The sequence below is a fragment of the Cariama cristata genome, unplaced genomic scaffold (genome assembly GCF_000690535.1).
Source record: "Cariama cristata isolate BGI_N322 unplaced genomic scaffold, ASM69053v1 scaffold17193, whole genome shotgun sequence".
Classification (NCBI taxonomy): Eukaryota; Metazoa; Chordata; class Aves; order Cariamiformes; family Cariamidae; genus Cariama; species Cariama cristata.
Genome location: NW_009609140.1, coordinates 32,791 through 50,797, shown reverse-complemented (window position 1 = coordinate 50,797; position 18,007 = coordinate 32,791). Strand labels below are relative to the sequence as shown.

Genomic DNA, 18,007 nt, shown 5'->3' with positions numbered 1-18,007 from the left:
CGGGTACGGATCTCGGGGACTGCCCCGCCAGCGTTTCACATTCGAATTCACCTTCCCAAATCCACGGCATCATTTTTGGCCAAAGCAGTGTCAGTCATTGCCGTCTGCGGCGAGTACAAAAAGGACCCCCTAACGGCAGCCATTTTTCGTTGTTTCTTAAGATCCAAAGGCTGCTGAAAGAACAATTGGATAAAGTTGAGGATTGGAGAAGCTTGATTTTCTTGTTCCAGTGAAATGAAACTCCCGTCCTTTTTTTCTTCCCCTTCCCCTTAAAAGCCGGAGTCTGCTAGGGGGTTGTAGCTGTGTCAAAGCCGTTGGGATGCCACTGCTGATCACTTTAATTACTAGGACTAAGGAGGATAAAATTAAAAGTAGCACCATTGAAGCAGTGGAAGAAAGCTTGCCGAGATGTCGGTGAACTGTGAAATATAAAAATTGCATACCAATACATTTTTATAGGAGGGAAACAAGGAATTACATTACTTATTCTTGAAGAGTTTGTCCTTAAATGGTGAAGTTTTCCTCGCTGTGCACCCGCGTGGCAGATCTTTAGACCATTACAAAGTAATTGGGGGAAAATAACAGAGCAAACTTTAATGTCTCTTTGGCATGTCAGGTTCATGTCAGAGGGTGAAAGATTTTACTGAGTTTTCTCTTCAAACCATCCAGGAAAAAGAAAATCCCTGTATGTGCGCTCGCACGGTCTGTTCTTGGTGCAGTCTCCTTTTTGTTGTTGTTGTTGTGGGGTTTTTTTTTTTGTTTAATACCTGGGTTCATGGCTGCATACCTCTCCCGAGCACTTTCCTTTCCAAAATCTAGGGGGTCGATTTGCTGTTTAGTAATTGTTCTGCGCCTCAAAACTTAACCCACCTGCTTTTTCTGCTCTGGGTTTCGTTGCTGCTTCCACCAGCGTTTCCTCTGCCCAGCTCAGTAGCCAAGGGTTCAAACGCCCGACTTGAATTTAAGCAAGACCTAGGCTGGTTTTGCTCTTATCGGCTGGTGGTGGTTGGCTTAATCAGCACAAACACGAGGCACAATAATCAGTGTTTGCTTGGAGATCCCCGGGATGTTAATGACTATGCTAATAATTGAGGGTACAAGTTCTCTTTCGGGAGGGGGGGACTCGACCTGCTCAGCTCCGGGCGTTTTTGTCACCAACACGTAACTGGCCTTGTTGTAAACTACGCGTGCTGTAGTAGATTAAATTGTTTGACGTTAAACCCCATGGGAATCTTAATATAACTTTTGCGCATCGCTTCTTAAAAGTCCTTTAAATCAAACCCACAAGTTCTGGGAATTACGAATGGTAGAGATTTGAGCAGTTTTATTTCGTGTAAAATTCCGTGTAATTAATGTTACCGAATACTGCGGGTCAAAACAAAATCGGTTGCCGTGTCAGTTGGCTGGCTAGAAATTAAATTAAATTGATCTGTTACAGTGCGTAGGAGCAGGGGGGGAAGCTCTCCCGTTGGCTCTCCCCAGTAAGTTTTTGCTGGAGCTTTGCTCTGGGCCTTGCGGGAGGCGGAGGGGCGCGAAGGCGAGCGATGCCCTGCGCCCACCGCCCCGCTCGCCCGCCAGGGAAGGGCGGTAGGGGAAAAGCAAACCAAGGCAATCTGATAGGGAATAGGGCTCTGTCACTCAGGGACAAGATATTGCGCTGTGTCCATAGACTTTGTTTACTGTAGGGTTTTATGAGTTGTAACCTGCCCATGCAAGCTGTTAATGAGGCTAAATCTCGCTGCTTGAGGATTGAATTACAGCACACCTCTGGGCTAATGGCTATAAACAGCAAGTCCCATTAGGGCTGCATTCGGATTCAGTCATTTGCATTTTTTCTATTGTGCCGAGAACAATGCTGAGTAAATAGCTACAAACAAACAATTTACATGGAAATGGGTAAAATGTACCTAATTAGTATTTTGCGCTCGTTTTATTAATGATTGCTTAAACTAAATAGCGCTTAGGAGCAGCTCTCTCCAGCATCTGCAGGTGTGGGATGCTCAGTCCCTGGGCTGGGGGGCGGGGGGCTGCCAGGCCGGCTCTCCAAAATTAGGGACTTGGTTGGATTCCACTTCGGTCGGGTCAACTGCCCCTACCTGGGTTTTACCCTGGTCCTTAGGTCAATGGGCCGAACTTATCCGCAGGCTCGACTTAAAGCCAAATGCTGACTTTGTTGCGCTTAGGAGCATGTCTGATATTGAGGGGAGGGGGAAAACGGTCCCGGTGTTGAAAAAAATCGTATTTTTAAGGTGAAAACTCAAATAGTTTCTGTTCTGGGTTGACGGATTCTTACAGATGTGTTTAAACACGTCTTTTTATTAACACTTTAGTATGGTGAGTTAGTCTTTTCTGAAATTTCATGTTGTAGAACTTTGCTCATTTCTGTCACTGAAATATGAATCGCGCTTCTGAGCTAGTTGGGACAGCACTACCTGGGATGCTTCCAGTGCCGTCTCTTTAATTACTGACCAAAGCCCCGCTAGTAGGATGTTTTAAAGCGATGCAAAGTCTTATCTGCCCTGGCATCTATTGTTCTTTCGTTACTTTTCATTAGTTTACTTTTTTAAAAGAAAAGGTGTATCAATTGAAGTCGAAGGATTAGATTCCTTTCCATGCCTCAGATTCGATGTTGCTTTATGCTTTGAAGTCAGCTTGGTGACTGGGGTAACCGAGAGCAACATCTGGCTTCTCATTTCGGCTCTGTGAGAGAATATTACTCAGACAAGTAATTCCATTTACTGAATCCATTTTTATAGCCACGGTAAAACTTTTTGTAGCTATTGCTTGGAGACAAAAGTGTCTGAAAATTTTCATCAAGGTATTTTTATTGAACATAATTTATCAGTGCTTTAGATTGCAAATAATTAGGTTTCTAATGCATTAATAATTTGGGGAACGCTTTAAAAAAAAAAATCTGATTCATGGATGTCTTTAAAAATCATGGTGTGACACCCAACTGATATCGAGCATCCTATTTATAATGTGGGCCAAGCACCATGCTGTAAACCAGTTACTATCATGATGATCAGATTGAGAATGAAATTGCATTTCTGTCAATTACTGAGTTGGCAACTGTTCAATATATCTTAGCAGCAAGATGAAGAGCGGCGTCGGCAGCTGAGAGAGAGAGCTCGTCAGCTAATAGCAGAAGCTCGATCTGGAGTGAAGATGTCAGAACTTCCTAGCTACAGTGAAATGGCTGCAGAAAAGTTGAAAGAAAGGTCAAAGGCATCTGGAGGTGAGCTGAGGAACCTTGTATCTTATTCCTATGGCAACCTAGAAACCAGAGACCTTTTGGGGTATCGCTTTTATTCACACTTCAAACCGTTGCTTCAAATTCACACTTCAAATTGTTGCTCATCAGGTGCACGTGTCAAAAGGCCTGGCCGTAGATATGTTTCCTAAATCAGCGTTGTGTCACTTAATTTCCAACAGTTAAAAGAAAAGTGTGTATGCGATGGAAAGAAAAAGATGCGATGTGAACAAGTAGCTCATGTTGCCCTGTTATTTACAGATTTGTCATTACCCACCGTTCTTTAGATTTTATGATTGTTGGTTAAAATCTCTTCAATATGTTTTTTTATATGGGAGCGTGGACATAATTGTGGGGGAAAACAACAATAGAAATACTTAAGAAACTTTATTTTGTATTAAATGTGATCAAAAGACTGCTGGGGAAGAGAATTTTAAAGGCGGCCCATGGGAGGTGGGGGCAACAGCCTTTTGATTTTAAATGGCAGTCTTTTGACATACCACTTGCCTTTACAGATTTGAGTTGTAATATTGCTATAATGTTATTAAACTGACTTTGAAATGTCATTAAAATTCATATACCTGCCAGTGCTACGAGCTGCGGTAATGTAGTGTCACTCAAACTCAAATGGGTCCTGAGCACACGTTTCGGTACAGGCTTCTTGCTCTTTTAGTGTCTTCTGCATATTCTAAGGGGAAATTGTGTTTCTCATACTAACACGTAATTGTAAGCCAAAGTGTCAGGAAAATCCAGCTTTATGTTCACACTGCATGTAGATACAACAGTATTTTTTTTCTTCTCTACTACATGCATGTATGTTTAAATATAGACTTGTTGCACCCGAAACCCTACACTTCTGTTCCACTTAACACCAAAGAGAAAAGCCGTTAGTTGTACCTCTCCCTTTGGGTCTGGTCTTCAGTTTTCCTCTCTTTGCCCAGTAAACCAAGCTTGCCAACATAACTCTCCTTCGTGATAAATAGGGAAATTATGTCCTTGGTGGGGAGGGAGTAAGACAGGCTGAGCAAAACGGCACAATTCTTGTATATTAAGTAGATTATGGTGTTCTGCATCTCTCTTCACAATTTATGACTCCCAACCCTATGTTATTTAATTACTTCCTCCTCACTGTTTTATCGTGTCTGTACGTAGCTGTTCCTGCCGTCTCTCCCCTCCAAGAAAGGTACACTTTCTGGGCATATCCCGAGGGCTCGGCTGTATAGCAGTTACCCGGATTTGTCGCAGTGACGCCCTTGTGCTGTTGGTGAATATCCCGGTATGCTGCTTGCTGGGATGAGGCCTTCCCTGTTCTTGTTTTCCTCTGAATTTTGCCATTGCTCTTCCTGCTCATTGTTCAGGTTATAAACAGTCTCAGAGGTAACAGTGCACTGTGCATATACATTAAAAAAAAAAAAATTTATATAGAAAGATGGCATATGCACTCAGAGAATTGCAGTGTTGTTAAAGGAGACGATACCAGTAGAAAAAAAAAAAAAATTTATATAGAAAGATGGCATATGCACTCAGAGAATTGCAGTGTTGTTAAAGGAGGAGACGGTACCAGTAGTGATGACAACTAGTTTGTAAAGTTGTCACCAGTATACCTGTTGGGTTTTATTCGGTAGAACAATTTCACTGCTTTCTACTTTTCCGTGTGCTTTGAGTTACCTCCTTGGTTTATAATTCCTACCTTGATTTGTCTTCGTTCATATAGTAGTTCAGCCAAACTATCTGAACTTCTCTTGGACTTCCAGTTTTCATTCCCTGTCTCCTTTTATTCCTCTTTGCTCTTTTCACATCAGTGTGCATTTGATAGCGTTTCCTTCTACTTCTTCTCCAAAAGCTTTCCTCATGGCACATCTTCCATGTGCTTCTACCACACCGCTGGTAATGTCAGGTGCCGCACTGCATCTCTGCTCAAGGCATTAATTCTTCTAAAATGGAGTAGTTCTGTGAAATTGCACCAACACTTTATAAACCAAATAAATTAGAATTATTTCTGGGTTTAGTCTTTTTCATTTTTTGATTTCCACCAAAAATGAGGATTTAATAGTCTCCTTATTGCCGCTGGATTCTGAAGGTTGCCCCTGACTGCATTCACATGTAGTAGTTTTTTTTCAGTGTATGGTCCTGTATTCCCTATGCGATGCCCAAGACAAGCTTATAGTAACATCTTACGTCTTCCGAGCTCTCTTGTCCATTATGCTTCATTAATCTCTTCTGCATTGATTGCTACGTTTTAATTTACAAAAAGGGAGTGTACCAAATAATTTTCCTCTCTCTCAATTCAGTTATTCCAGGAAAAAAGAGACGTTTCAGCTTTGGGATTTTGGAGTTTTTAAAGACTAACTTCTTGCTCGCTATTGTAGGTGAAAATGTGATCTCTTTCAGTGTTTCTGTATGCTCGTTCAGAGTTTCATGCCTTGGCACTGGTGCGACATTCTCTGTTAAAAGGCTTTATTTAATCATGGTCTGAAAAACTCCAATGCCTATGGTAAGTTGAAACTTTCCTGGATAAGCAACGTCCTTTGCTACAAAATCCAGTCTTTTTCATAGGTTATTTGGCATGTGAGACAGAAAATACTTCTTCCTGCCAACTGCCAGAGGGTTTGGGATGGCAGCTTCAAATTTATTAGATGTCCTACTAGCTTCAGGCTGATAAGCGAATGCCTTGAGATGGGTCCAGGGACAGTATCGAGATAGGAATTCAAATATCCTCCCTTTTCCCAGCAGCGACGGGACAAAGGAATTGACATCTTATCTAGGTATTGTCCCCGTGCAGTGGGAGACCCGTCTACTCTTCTGGGATTTGGGTAGTGTGTTCTCTTTACTCTCTGGCACATCTCCATCCTTCATTTGAGATGGCGTCTTTGTGAGGCTGTGGCTGGGATCTGGAGGTGGTGAGAAGGCAGCGGAGGCAGGGAACAATGGAGAGGACAGGGGGTAAGACAAGCATAGTGTGAAGAGGCTTTGGTGACAAAAGTGCCAAAATTAGGCAAAACTGGGGCGGGGGCGGGGCAGGGAGAAAAGAATGAACACAAGAACGGCACAGAAAAGTGGTGTTAGAGGAGCAGGGAGGGAAAAACACAGGAGAAGCAGCATGCAGATGTATTGTAAGACAAAAAAAGTTTTCAAGAATTTTGGAATTAAGAACAAAAGCTGCAAAGGTGTACTGCAATTAAAAAACGTACCAAAGAGAGCCAGCTGGCATGGCATTGCACTTGTACATGTAAAGTTTTCAGGGTATGTTACAGATTTTACTTCTGAGGCAGTGATTTGGAGGGAATGTACGTGGTAGCTCCGGCTTACTCATCATGCTTAGTCTCTGACTCATAAAACAGTGTTAAGTCCCCGATTTAATATTTTTAATGGGCAGTATTTCTATCTGTTGGCAGTTACTGCTGTACTTTCTTGTCCTGACATCTGATTTCTTGTACGCTGAAGCAGTATGTCAACTCTGCACTTCTTCCGTTCCCCACCTTTGCTTCCTTTATTGCTGTTCACATGCTCCTGGCACGTCCTGTAGCCTTAAAGTGAACTCTGTACCTGAAAGTGGATAAACTAAATATCTGAATATCCACAAGCCTGAAGGATCTCCCAGAGACAATCCTGGAGGGCGGAGGCATCTTCCCTAAAGAGCAAGTACTGTTCGTGCAACTCCAGTGGCAGCTTACGTATGCTTCTCCCTCTAATGTGATCCATCCCCCATCAGTGCTCTTACCTCTCTCTGAAAGTTGTTCCCTTTTACTTTCATCTAGAAATTGATGCAGTCTGCTGCAACTCCTTCACATGCGGACAAGCTTAAACCAAGTCAAGAGAATATCAGTTTAACCGCAAATTAAGCCTGAGCTTAATCCGAATAGTAAGACACATGAGTAAAATGCCTCTGGATCTTTGTTCCACCAATATTCTGGCGTTTCCATTTGGTTCCAAAAGATTCTTATTTTGCTCTCTTCAGCCCAGACTGCAGTCCAGGCTGTGTAGGTAATGGTCAGTGCTGTGTAGTTGTTGAGTTAATCCTTTATCTTTAATTTTGTTCGTTTCTTCACAACACAGTAAAGCCTTGCTGTCTTCCTAGGATCCGCATTTACATCCTTTTCAAGGAAGCAGTTCTTTAGTACTCTTCTAAATACGTGCCCTGGTTCTAGACCAAGTGCTTTAAGTTTTTCACACTAGTAATTTGTTCTTTTCATAAAAGATATCTGTTATCTCTTCGTCATGTTGTTCCTTTTATCATTTATAATTGCAAAATCTTGTTGTAACATGCTCCCTAAACACATTTCCCTTTTTAATACACTGGAAGAACATTGGACTGGAAAAAAACCCCTAAAGTAGTTTAAAACAAGCAATCTGTAGATTTTGAAAGATATTTGAAAATTTCTGAAATTACTTCAAATGAATGCTTTTAATTGAATTTTTTTTTTTTAATAAAGTGTAAATGTCCTGATAATCATATTCAGTCGAAGCCTGCCAACTTCAAATTAAATACTAGGTCGGGTCATTATCTGACACTAGGAACTGGTGTCTTCGACATTCCCATCTCTTTTGTTACCTAAAATGGTGGTGTCAAAGGCAGTGCCTCTGATCTCATCTTGCTATATTAAATTAAAGAAAATCAAATAATCTAATATAAGCATTCCCTTAGTATGCAGCAGTCTTAAACCCTGTCATCTTGTTTAGATTGTTTTGACACATCCAGCATCCTGCTGGCTGACTGGTGCTTGTGAGCTGACCTTGCGAGCTGACTTCTTCGGGGGCTTTGGAAAGTCATTGCCTGCCTCTAGGCTCGCGGTGGATTCGGTTTCCCTCTTTCTTTCTCTTCCACCTCTTCCAAATGTGGAAGAACCATCTGTGTGAATTGAAGTGGGAACAGAAAGGATGTCGCAGAGAGTCCGGAGTGTTTCTGCCCACCCAGTTGTACACCTGAAGCACCATCTGCCAGGTCCCAGGTCTGGTCGCAGATCCTGGTTTGGCTGGGGAGTGATGCTCTTCTCCATCCATCTGGCTCAAGCTGGGGCAGTTTGGAAGAAAGCTGACGCTTCCAGGGACCACTGAGAATTAGTGGAGAGGAGCCCAGGGGAAGTCGTGGTGGTCAGCCGAAACGGAGGGGTCCTACTTCACAGGCTGCTGCTCCGTCCTACATGCAACAGATGTTGAATAAGACACTGAAATGGAAACGTCTTTGCTCCTGTCTGTCGCAGCAAGAGCCTTACTCTGAATTGGCAGAGGTCTGCCAAAGACATTGATTAATTACAGAGGAATTGAGGGAGCAGCTGGTTAGAAAAGAAGAGCAGACATATAAAAAAAGCCAACAGGCTCCTAGAATGGGAATTATAGCGACTGTAGAGATAGAGGTAAAGGAAAGAAACAACTGTATGACCTTCGTGTCCACAGTGTGGGCCTGAAGTGCAAACTTTGGGTCTGGGGATAAAGTTTAGTGTATTTCAAAGACAGATGATGAATGATCGGCGTCAATCCTGGTCCAAACTTCCCCGAACCTCTGGCATTCAGGATTATGGCATCTTGGTACTATGTTTAGAATCTTTTTTTTTTAATATGGCGTTTGAATGTACCAATGTCCTGTAATTATAATTAGTATTTTTTCCTATTGTGAAGTGTTTTAAAGTTCCTTTAGTTACTATATGCATCTTCTTTCTCCAGACACACTCCAGCCTTCTCTTTTTTGCCATTTTTACATGCATGCAGAGATATGTAGGAAAAAAATGTTCATATAAGTCTGAACAAGCGTAGATAGCGTTTGATATGAGACTTAAAAGTGAGTAAATACAATGCAGCTACACGCTCTGAAAGTACTAATCTAGCTTTTATGGACTTTAATTTCATTATATATTTGTATTGAAAATGCGAGTCAGGATTTTTTGGGGGATCTGCTACACAATTCAGCACTTGCTATTTGATCTTCCTCAGGTTCTTTCTTACTCTTTCTGTGCCATAATTTGCCTACATCATCCTCATAATTGTAATTATAATAATCACCTACTTCATAAAACATTATGGGGCTCATTTACAAGTGATATTCATAAGCTGCTCTGAGAAACTCGGTAGAAAGATCCCATAAAAAATATAAAGTATAATTACAATTATTATTTCATTTAAAATGTATGTAGCTTACAAACAATGCTGATTCAAAGTGGTGCAGTAAGGCAGCAATCGGTGAGCGAGCTCTTGCTACACCTGGGGCCAGCGCTTGCTAAGCGCGATGTTCAGGGGGTAGTTTTCCTCCTCGGATCAGAAGTGGTAGGAGACGCCAGCGCCTAAGCACGGTACATTGACCGCTGCTCTGTGCTGTCTTCTGCAAAGCAAGGAGCAGCAATGCTCACCGAGCTGGGAGCTCAGCACCCCGGGCTGCTGCCTTTCGCAAGAGACCACAGCTCCCAGGTCCTTCTTGGCCAGACCCATCCGAACCTGCCGTGGGTGCCTCCAGCACCCCCTCTGCGTCACAGAGTGCTGGTGAGCCTAGGGGAAATTATTTTGACTCGAGTTATAAGGAAAAGCATGTGTGCTTTTCAGAGTTAGCCGGAGATTTGGTGCCGAGAACAGTGAAGAGCCGCTGCTGAAGCCAGACTCTACCTTTATTGTAGCAGGAGTTTCTAGCGGAGCCCCCTGTGTGTATATTGAATTGCATCAGTTTAAAGATAAACCCACGAGTGGACAGAGTGAAATCTCCTTCTAGACTTACTTAACGATTTGCATTTTTATCATAAGTCAGCTTGTTCTCTAAAGCATTCTTTTTTTTTTTTAAGTGATGTGGTGCATGTACATAAGAAAATACTAACCTTAATGCTGTATGTTCCTACAGATGAGGATGAGGATAATATTGAGATAGATACTAACGAGGAGGTTCCTGAATGCTCTGTTACTGGAGGTGGAGATGAGCTTACTAACCTAGAAAATGACCTTGATTCAACGGGTAATTTAAACAATGGCTATTTTGTGTATTTTGCATGACTAACGCTCCATCATCATATAAGTACTGATGTGCTGCTTCTCTCTGTCATAGCCTTATTCCTTTGTGCCTTTTCAGATCTTTTAAACCCTAATGCTTATTCTTTTTGAATATTTTGCATTCGTGTTTAGTTGCAATCTAAAATCGGCAACAAAATCATTATTTCCAACAATGGCAGATTTAAATGTCTCTTGCTGTCGGATGGGGAAGGGGACCCCAGGCCAGATTTGTCAAGCAGAGCCACCTGAAATCGCCCTGCCTGGGTTGTCCCAGCAGAGCCAGGTAGGCAGGCCAGAGGAGCGAGGGATGGATCGCCTTGGTGAGTACCGCGGCCGCTCTCTGCGCTGACGCCTTGGCCCGGCTGCGCGGTGAAGAGGAGCGAACATCTCTCTGTGTCCGTGTAGACTTGGTAGCCCTCAGGTTCCCTCCCAAGGACCAGTTCTTGTATTTATACGTTGTTGTTCCAGTGGGAGCATGGAGGTATAAATTTGAATGGAATTAGCCCTATTTACTTTACGATGTTCAAATAATAGGTTGGGTTTTTTAATAACGCATTTTAAAAGCGTTCATGTTCTTGTAGAAATGCTTTTATAATCACATTGCATGCTGGGGAAGTAATAAGTCATAGTAGTGGTAGTTCCCCTTTCAAAAATAATCAATCAAAACTGGAGTTCGAGTGATAAATATGATGATAAATATCTCCTGAGTCTTACAAGGGAGATGCTTATTTCAAAAGGAGCTCGATCTTCGAAGAGGCCGAGGTAATTGCCCATCAGTAAGGGCCATCTCTGCTCGCAGAGAGTTGCTGAAGGAGTTTGTTCTCTGCCCGTGCCAACTGGACCCAAGTGCGTAGCCCATAATATATTAAATCAAAACACTTCATTTAGTGTTTGCTCTTTGTAAATTAAACTGACAATCGTGTGTATGTAGCACTTTTCTTTCTAGTCTTTTTTTGAATGAGAAAGATTTGAGTCACGTCCTTTTTTTTTTAATTATGTGTTTGGAAATCCTCAAATAATAAGAAAATATATTCAGTGTTTCCAGCATTAGAATGAAGCTGATTTAGAGGAGAATCCCATCAAATAATTTTCCAATAAATACTGGTTCATTTTAAGAGAAATAGAAAAATCAGTAAATGAATATTCCTGTCACATAGGCCCAGTGACTTACCAACATTTATTTCTGTGGGCCTTTTTTCCTGAGAGATACCTTCTCAGGGATACAAACCCCCTACCCTATGCTTCATCTCCACCATGGGAAGACATTCTGGAAAAAAAACCTGGGACATCATTTTACCCTTCGGTCTGCACAGTAGCCAGAGGTACAACTGAGTAAGGAAGAGGATGGGCAGTAATACAGAAAGCAGTCTAATCCTGTGATAGAAATCAGTGTACATGGATTTTGGTGGAATTCTGCCAATTCATACCAAGTTCCAATGAAGGCTGAATCTCCTGGGAGCACCTAAAGGCAAAACTGTAAGGGACATTTCACATTTGGGATCATTAGTGACCCCATCTTAATTAATTTGTCCCCTGCTGAATCTTAGTCCCTCCCATCTCTCTCATCAAGAGAAAACTTTTTTTTAAAATTTTTGCTGCCAGTTGTTGGTTTTCAATATTGCATCTGTCTGTATTTGTCAGTACTACCGCCATAGGCTGCTGTGAATGTATCTGATAAAATGTGAACCTCTTATATCATAGTTATTACACGGTGTTTATGTATGAACCCACGAGAACGTGCATGTACTTACATGTGAGCCTCAATTAAGGACACCCTGACTGGGTGTGCCAGAGGGAAGGGAAACCATCCTTCGTCATAACCCAACCCAGCCCGTTGCTGCTGGAGGCAGGCATCATTCGGTTGCCGGCACGCCAACAATATTTTGGCTAGCATGAATTGGAGCGCTCCAAACCTTGGACGGAGCGGTGTGGCAGAACGGCCATGGCTCCACCTCCCACACCGGCTACAAGTCACCAGCCCGCGGTGAAAAACTCCGGCTGTGCCTATAAAAAAACATACCGACCGCTATTTTCTCTGCATTTGACCCAGAGCCCAGATGTACGTGCATAGTATACGCAGGGGATGCTGCATTCGCTCCAATTCAGGGGCGATTTCTCGCGTGGTGCTGCATGTAGAGTCCACGTCTGGGGGCTTCTGCGCCAGCGTTACTCTGCTTTCGCCCCGTAGAGCTGCGCTGCCGTTTGTTACTAACACCTTTCTCCTTATCGTGTGTGTATGTGTAGGTAGCTCTGGGTGTGGGTGTGTTACAAGTGCGTATAGTCAACGGTCACGTATAGAATGAGCATTACTGGGAGGTAAAATTCTCAACTATTATTTCTTGGGGCTCTGATCCAAGTTGCTAAAACTGATGAAAAAAATTTAGGGACTTCGGCAGACTCTGAATCTGTCCCATCGATCCAGTTCTGAAGTGTTTTACGGCTCTCCCAGCTTCAACATATTCTATAAATCATAGTAAAATATTACTAGAAAGCTGTCTCTTTTGATACTGAAATTTTAACGTTGAGAAGCTGTGCTAAGGAGCCTTAGGATGAATTAGTAGTTGATAAACTCGAGGGGTTATCAGTACATAGAATACGTGATCAATTGTTACCTGTCATCTTAAAACAAATGGCTGTTTAAGTGTGTTTTTATACCAAAGTATAAGTATGTATAAGTTGGGAGTAACTTAAACACTGTCTGCTTTCTGTGGTTTGCATCTGCTGTCTTCAGGCATGTTTACTTGTTCAGCTGAGTGCTGTGTATATTTTTTGAGAAAACTTAGGAATTATCTGTGTACATTACAAAAATCTATGCCAATCTGAATCGCAAAAAAAATAATTTTCCTTCTGGTTTTTACTTTTTTAGTTTGAAATGACAGCAAAGTAAATTAAATCTACCTTTTAAATTGCTACATTGTTGTAGCGACTCTGCATTTAAATGCATCTCACTCTGTTGTATGTGGTATTTGCATATTTAGCAGAACAAAACAGTAAGTTGGTGGATTTGAAGCTGAAGAAGCTCCTAGAAGCTCAGCCACAGGTGGCAAATTCACTCTCCAGTGCTGCTCAGAAAGCTGTAACTGATAGCTCAGAGCAAGACATTAAGGTAAGTTTTGATTAATGCTTTTGTCTCAGTACCTGTGTGTTCCGATTTCAGGTTTGTACTTTGTGAGGAGGAAAATGATTTCTTATCAAATCCTTCACAGTAAGAAACGCAGAAAATCTTGATGGCAGCGCAGTTGCGTAGTTTGTAATGCGCTGGGGTTTTTCCTCTTGGGTAATCAACATGTTTCACTTTTTTTTTTCTTTTTTCTTTGATCTTGGTCCTTGCCATTAACATAACACTAACAGATAGGAGGAGCATCTCTCCATTCTGACTGCTCGGGTTGTCACTTACATTGGAAGTGCAGCACGGGCTCCATCCTGCTGCTGGTGCAGCCAGCAGCCAGACTCTCCCTGACTTTCACGGGAGCAGGATTGGACTCCCAGTGATTTGCTTCCCTCCCAAGCCTGACTCTCTGTTTTTTCGCCGTTAAAATTAAGCCGTGGTACCCTTTAAAGGCATACATACATACTCGGGTGCTTGACGACGAGTGCTTCTGAGAAAAATAGACACAAGTAAGCGGTGTATGCGGTCATTTTGCCTATTCTTAATGTTCACCACTTCAGCATAAAGCGCACACCAATCAATTTTCCATTTCATTTTCTTAATTAGATCCCTTGTGTTCTTACCTTTTTTTTTTTCTTTTTTTTTTAAATAGTCCCTGTATGTCATTAATATCCCTATGGCTCTGGGGCACTTCCAGTTGGGTATAACTTTTCACCCACCTGCAGCCTGTGGGGAAAGCACTGCTGACTGAAAGGATTTCCTTCCCCAGATACAGAGATGCTTTGAAGTCCCAAAACAATGACTTTCATTGCTTTTCCCTTACACTGTCGGTTCCTATAAATTGGTGATGAAAGTGTGTGGCAGCAGCAGAGGACTTTCGGTCTCTATCTTTGAACAAAAGGAAGCCTGGATCAAGTCTGATTTTTGCGTTCAATTTAGCTTTCTGCAGTGGATTTAATGCAAAATGAAGCTGGCCCAAGAATTATACAATGGATTGAAAAGGCTAACTGAATTAGTGGGCTTAGAGGAATACATTTGTAAAGTGGCAGAAGTCCCCAGTCATAAAAAGGTTTCTTAAAATGGGATTTACTGGCTAATCACACTGATATTTTAGCATGTTGCCAGGCCTAAAAAAATTAGTCATGTTTGTTTATTTTGGTAAAGACTCTGGTTTAGGTTGTCAGATGGTTACTGTGCTAATAATGGGAACCCACCTTTTATTTAACCAGAATCATAACCACCCGATTAGTGCAACTGAAAAGTCGTCCAGGGGCTATGAGCAATACTTTTTTTTTTTTTAAAAAGCTTAATTCGACAAATGACACCCAGGCCACCTCGCAGGGTAATTTGGTATCACCTAACCTGACGAAAACGGTATTTCTCTTTCAAAAAAGCTTCTGCGAAGGAGTTGGGTTTTTGGGGTTTTTTTAAGGTGCTCCCACAAAAGGTGCAACTTAACAGTTTATCTCTGTGCGCGTCTTTCGAAGGAGGAGTTGGAAGGTGGCGGTCTAAGGAATACATGGTGTCCATCTGTTCTCGTGGAGCTGTTGGCACCGAGGTGGATTTGGTTTTTAATAAAATGCAGTTTACACGTTTCTAAATGAGGCATTCTGTGTTTGTGGAAAAGGATAAACTGTTACCTTCCCTTGGGGATTGTGTATCCCCGGCCTCCTTGAGGCAAGAGAATGGGCCATTGGAGAACTCCCTCATTACCGATTGTCTCAATGCAGAGGAAGGGCAAAGTCTTGGTAGCTTTTGATAACCAGTTTCAGCATTCAGCAGGCTTAGCTATTAGTCATGCATCTTAGCCTTTCCCTATTTACTTTCAAAACACTTAATAAAAATAATAAAAGATTAGGTATAAAATGAAATATTTGTTTGGTACACAGCACCTCGGTATCTGCAGTTTCCACACACTGCGGTGGTTCAGTCTTCTGGGATATTTCGTGTTGATAGAATCATTTGAATTTGTTACCAGTATTAACATAGGAAGCCCTGGAAAAGATAATTGTAGTTTCCTTAGCTGTAAAGGGCTTACTTACAAATCTGGCTTTGGAAAGTTATAGCTGATGAAATGCAGTTCAGTGGGGTAGTATTATAATCCTACCTTTTAGCCTTCATCCAGCATTAGTGGTTTATCTCAATGGGCATAAAATTAGAAACTAGTTCTTCTTGTCGTACAAGTCTGTGGGACTACAGAAAACGACAGATTTCTTTACCGGGCAGGGAGAGAGGCTAAAGGCAACACGCTTTTATAACGATAGCGATCGCGTTCAGGGGTAGGGACGCCACTACTTGGCAGCAGCACGCACGGCGCTTGGCAAATCAAAGTTGCAAAGGAGCGATTTTTCCTTTAAAATCGGCATCGCTGGCAAGTGCCGGTCACAATTAATAGGGCTGGCTGGTAAGTGAGGAGGGAGTCCTGCGGGAGGGTGCCCACGTAGCAAAAAGCCAGTCCTTGCCACCACACATGAAACAAAAAAAAAAGAAAGAAAAAGAAAAAAAAAAAAGGAAAAGTTAATCTCTCTGCTCCTTTTTTCCCGCAGCTGATACTTCCATCCTATACAAACTGCAGCCCGAGTTGTGAATCCTCTTTGCAAAAGCTGCGTCCTGTCCCCTCACCGCAACGTACCTTGCGAATGCCCGTCTTCCCCTTTGTAAACAAAAGAAACTGGTGTGTGTCTGGTTTTTTTCCCTAGCAGAATGGAACAGAGGAACATCGTGCTGAGCGATTACAAAAAGCAGCAGAACGGTTTAGAAATCCCGTTGTGTTCAGCAAGGACTCGGCCGTCAGAAAAACTCAGCTCCAGTCTTTCAGTCAATACGTGGAGAGCAGACCAGGTAGGAGAAAATATAAAACCTGTTTTCCCATCTTATGATTGAATAATATTTAACAATAAATATATGAAAACCCGATAATGTAAGTCCACATTTCAATACATAAATATCAAGCTTTATAATAATTTTACATGTCTTTCCCCTTTTTTCAAGAGATGAAAAGGCAGAGATCAATACAGGAAGATACAAAGAGAGGAAATGAGGAGAAGGCTGCGATAACTGAGACTCAGAGGAAGCCATCAGAAGATGAAGTGCTTAATGTATATTAATTTTTTGTCTGGTTTCATGATTGCTGATAATTCCAAACTGTATGTGGAAATAGTGCCTTTATTTGTTAAAATGAGATGTTAGGTTTTTTTAGATGTCAATCTCCAGTGCATTCAAAGCAGAGTGAGAGGGGTGCACTGTTGAATTAGTCTGCAGTGTGGTGATAATTGTCAGATAAAAAAAATGAATTTTTCAGAGTTCCACAGCCCCAGCTTCCTTGAGACATTTCCATCAGGGCACTTCCCATAAAGAGATTCCAGTATTGATCTACCGGGAGGATTTTAATTATTACAATAGCAGATACCGCAGAGCTGCAGTTAGAGGGAAGAGTCACATGAGACCTGCTAGAATTTCTCAGCCAACCCATTTTGTTGGCTTGGGTTAATGGGTGTTCAACCTTTCCATTATCCAGATCAGCCGTGAATTACTAGCTGAATGATGTTTGCATTAATATAATATATATGGTAATTTCTTCACTTAATTAACGGGGAGGTTCAGCTCAGTAGGGGTATGGGCTGATCATGTGTAAAATTGATTTGTGAGGGAAATATTTGATAGACCGCAGGGAGAAAGCTGGTTTTGATGGACAGCTGCGGGACAGAAGCAGGAAGAACAAGTTTTAACCTGAATTTTTTTTTGTCTGAAAACACAACACCGCCTTTGATGGTGGTCGTTTGTTGCTCTCCACGATTTATCTAAAAACATTTGTCGTTTTTGCTGAAGCAATCTAGAGCTGAGTAGCGATTTTGTACCGCTGTCGTATCTATGCCAAAACATCGAACTTTTTACAAGCCGGAGTTATTTTTAGCCCGGTTGTACTTTTGCAGAGCTGAAAAGGTCTGGCACAGTAAGTTCACATTATATATGCAGATGATACACGTGAACTCTTGGGATATTTCAGCCTGACACAGCATTTCTTTTCATCTCCTAATAACGATTGTTAACAGCTATGCACGCTGACATTAGGGAAGTTTTCATACTATTTTCCATTAGTTGTAGTTGATGAAAGGCAAGGTATTGCACATCACTTCTACTCCCCAGGTTGATTTTTTTTTTTTTCTTCAGGGACTGCTCTCAGGGAGTTTTGTTGTTGTTGTTTTTCTGGCTATAGGGCAGATTGGAAAGGGGTTTCCGATAGAGCTGATACTGTTGGCTGTTGTGTAGGAAGAGAAGGACCAAATTAATGAGGGCATAATGTGCTTAAATTCAGATACCCCAGGTTTCAAAAGTTCTGTGCTCGTTACCGGTCCTGGGAGCTCAGCCATGCCATTAGCCTTCGCTTTGAACGTGTCTTTATTTGAAATAATATGCTGATGTGATTATTATACCTGTTGCCTGAGTATGAAGCCGAGTTGATATTTCAGACAGATTTACGGAAAAACAATTGAAAACATTTGCTGAAAGTATCCGAGACCCTTACACGGCAACAAGTGAGCCTCTAGTAGGGAAATAAGCCTCATAAAAAAAAGCCTGTATATTTTTCTGTTCCCAAAAGACAATGATTTTAGTTGCATCCTTTACAGAGTGCAGATGAAGCATGAAATCATTTTGCTGGGGTGGGGGGTCCCGATTTA

The 18,007-nt window shown here is 41.9% G+C and overlaps 1 protein-coding gene across 1 annotated transcript in view; it reads left to right on the top strand.

The window, feature by feature from the left end:
• Nucleotides 1–408: 408 nt before the first annotated feature.
• The window catches only part of LOC104159508 (EH domain-binding protein 1-like), a gene marked incomplete at its 3' end in the record, with an annotated part of 48,569 nt that continues 30,970 nt past the window's right edge, over nucleotides 409–18,007 (top strand). The window contains exons 1-5 of the mRNA XM_009697434.1: nucleotides 409–414; nucleotides 3,091–3,238; nucleotides 13,198–13,325; nucleotides 16,031–16,169; nucleotides 16,320–16,426. Of these exons, the coding sequence (XP_009695736.1) occupies nucleotides 409–414; nucleotides 3,091–3,238; nucleotides 13,198–13,325; nucleotides 16,031–16,169; nucleotides 16,320–16,426 (528 nt within the window). The remainder of the gene's footprint in view (nucleotides 415–3,090; nucleotides 3,239–13,197; nucleotides 13,326–16,030; nucleotides 16,170–16,319; nucleotides 16,427–18,007) is intronic.